This window comes from Curcuma longa, unplaced genomic scaffold (assembly GCF_044706935.1).
Source record: "Curcuma longa cultivar G26 ecotype Majalengka, Jawa Barat unplaced genomic scaffold, ITB_CL_G26_1.1 contig_26220, whole genome shotgun sequence".
Taxonomy (NCBI): Eukaryota; Viridiplantae; Streptophyta; class Magnoliopsida; order Zingiberales; family Zingiberaceae; genus Curcuma; species Curcuma longa.
The window spans coordinates 1-2,063 of record NW_027433038.1 but is presented as its reverse complement, the minus strand read 5'-3'; the positions used below and the strand labels follow the sequence as shown (position 1 = coordinate 2,063).

At 37.5% G+C, this 2,063-nt stretch overlaps 1 protein-coding gene across 1 annotated transcript; it reads right to left on the bottom strand.

The window, feature by feature from the left end:
- Positions 1-347: 347 nt before the first annotated feature.
- On the bottom strand, positions 348-1,833 carry LOC141818848 (ADP-ribosylation factor 1-like). The gene is made up of 4 exons (XM_074706273.1): positions 1,788-1,833; positions 1,257-1,375; positions 724-805; positions 348-657 (listed from the first exon to the last, which is right to left on the bottom strand). The coding sequence occupies exons 1-4, from the start codon at positions 1,797-1,799 to the stop codon at positions 652-654; spliced, it is 219 nt and encodes a 72-aa protein (XP_074562374.1). The 5' UTR covers positions 1,800-1,833; the 3' UTR covers positions 348-651.
- Between the last annotated feature and the right edge of the window lie 230 nt (positions 1,834-2,063).

The window sequence follows — 2,063 nt, the reverse complement described above, 5'->3', positions numbered from 1 at the left end:
TTTACTTAATAGGTAAGAAATATTTATTTCAATGGAACTTTAAAAAATCTGTTAAACTTTAAGGTGCTCGTAGAGAATTTCCCCATATTAGGAGGAGCCATTAGGATAATGGTCCAAAAAAACCTTTAATTAATTAATTCCCTTTTAATTCCAGAAACCAAACCTAATCCACAGGCAAAGAATCCTTCTAGAAGTCATGCAACGTATGATGAGGGTTACTTTTCTCTCTTGTTTATTTCAATGTACGGCTGAGATCTACGCCCTCTCCAGTGCAGTGTAATTAATTAGAGATGTAAATCTATCATAGACATAAAATTTAAAATTTAAGTTATAATATTTAGATCAAATTGAAAATAAAAAAAATATCAATGCTCGGATGAACGTACAATGTATCATCGTTAGGAACAGCAGGGACCCTAGACATTCTTTGTTAATGATACAAATTAATAAGCATTCATTTAGAAAAATAACTAGCAACCACAAATGCAATTGGATAAGTAGCCATTAGCCAACAAGACTATATTTCTGAGCAACAAAAACTTAAAATGCGAAACAGTAAAGCATTGGAAAAATAGTCGGCAGAAGATAAGCTAGAAATTACCCGAGCTAAAGAAAGATCGTCGAACATGCTCGTAGGCATTCTGGGTAACGTCAAGCCTGGTAAACGAGCAGAAGATCGGTAATGGCATTGAGTAAAATCGAGAAAGGATGTGGAAGAAATACCTTGCTAGCGATGTTGCTGGAGAGCCAATCGAGCCCCTCGTACAAGCCCTCGCCAGAAGTGGCACAGGTGCTCTGGATGTACCTGAAGAAGATGACACAAAGGGGGTGCCAAGTTAGGCAGGACAACGATGAATGATCTTCTTTAGTCATAAATGTTTTGCTAAGGTTCATGTTATGGTCTTCAAATTGTGAACAAGCATAACGAGCGTTGGCCAAATCCTATCTGAATGTTACAAATTATAAACCATCTGACTAGACTTATGGTTACTTTAGAGGGATAATAAACACAACACTGTAAAAACATTAGACATAAAATAATTTACTTTCATAAGAATAAGAATCTTTCTAGTTTGGAATGCGTATACAAGAGTTATCTATATATTCAAGGTTATTTAACAATATGGACGTGACAGTGCTATGCAATTTATTTACATTATATCTTAGATTTTCATAAGTCATACTTACGCGACTTTGCAATACTAGAACAACTTCAGCAACGGAATTCAAGCTTAACACTAACAAGAATGGTTTACCAGTGTCGTTGGCGCAGGGAATTAAGACCGAGCTTGTCCGTGATTTCAGCTGCATTCATTGCATTTGGAAGGTCTTGTTTGTTCGCAAAAACAAGCAACACAGCATCCCGTAATTCATCCTTCCCATACCAAAAAAAAACACAAAATTAAAAACCTTTTCCAAATTGCAGGAACGAAACTAACTTTGCAGAAAGTGTACATGGACAGAAAATTATATAACATAACTATCATAGTAAGAAGTGTGTTTACTACTGCATTGGGCATATCACAATAAAATTCATATCCATCATAGTAAGAAATATGATAAATACTTCATCACGATAGTATATTGTGGAAACCTGAAATTGCATAAATGCATATTTACTCCAATTTTTGGGGAAGTATAATTTAAATGTCCTCGTGTTAGGAATTTTTCAAAAGCACACCGAAGAGATAGCATCAACATAGTTGCTAATAAGGGTATAGCATTGTATTTATTACTACTATCAAATTGCTAACTGCATTGAAAAGATCTAATAAAGATAAATTCACCTCATTAAGCATTCTGTGGAGCTCATCCCTTGCTTCAACAACTCGATCTCTGCGTCGACCAGGTCGCAGCAGGTTGGATCTCGACATCGCCGCCTGACCTTGCTTTTGAGAAACTGATCCAAAGGATCTCTTTGCCCCGCCCGCGTGCCGTCGATCAGTCTTGCCAACAGAGGAGCATCGAGACGCACCGCTGCAGGATGTACAGACGCGTCCTCTGTTGCTTCACCATCTTGAGGAACCGCCGCTGGAGCCCGCACTCCTTCAACGCTTCTGATT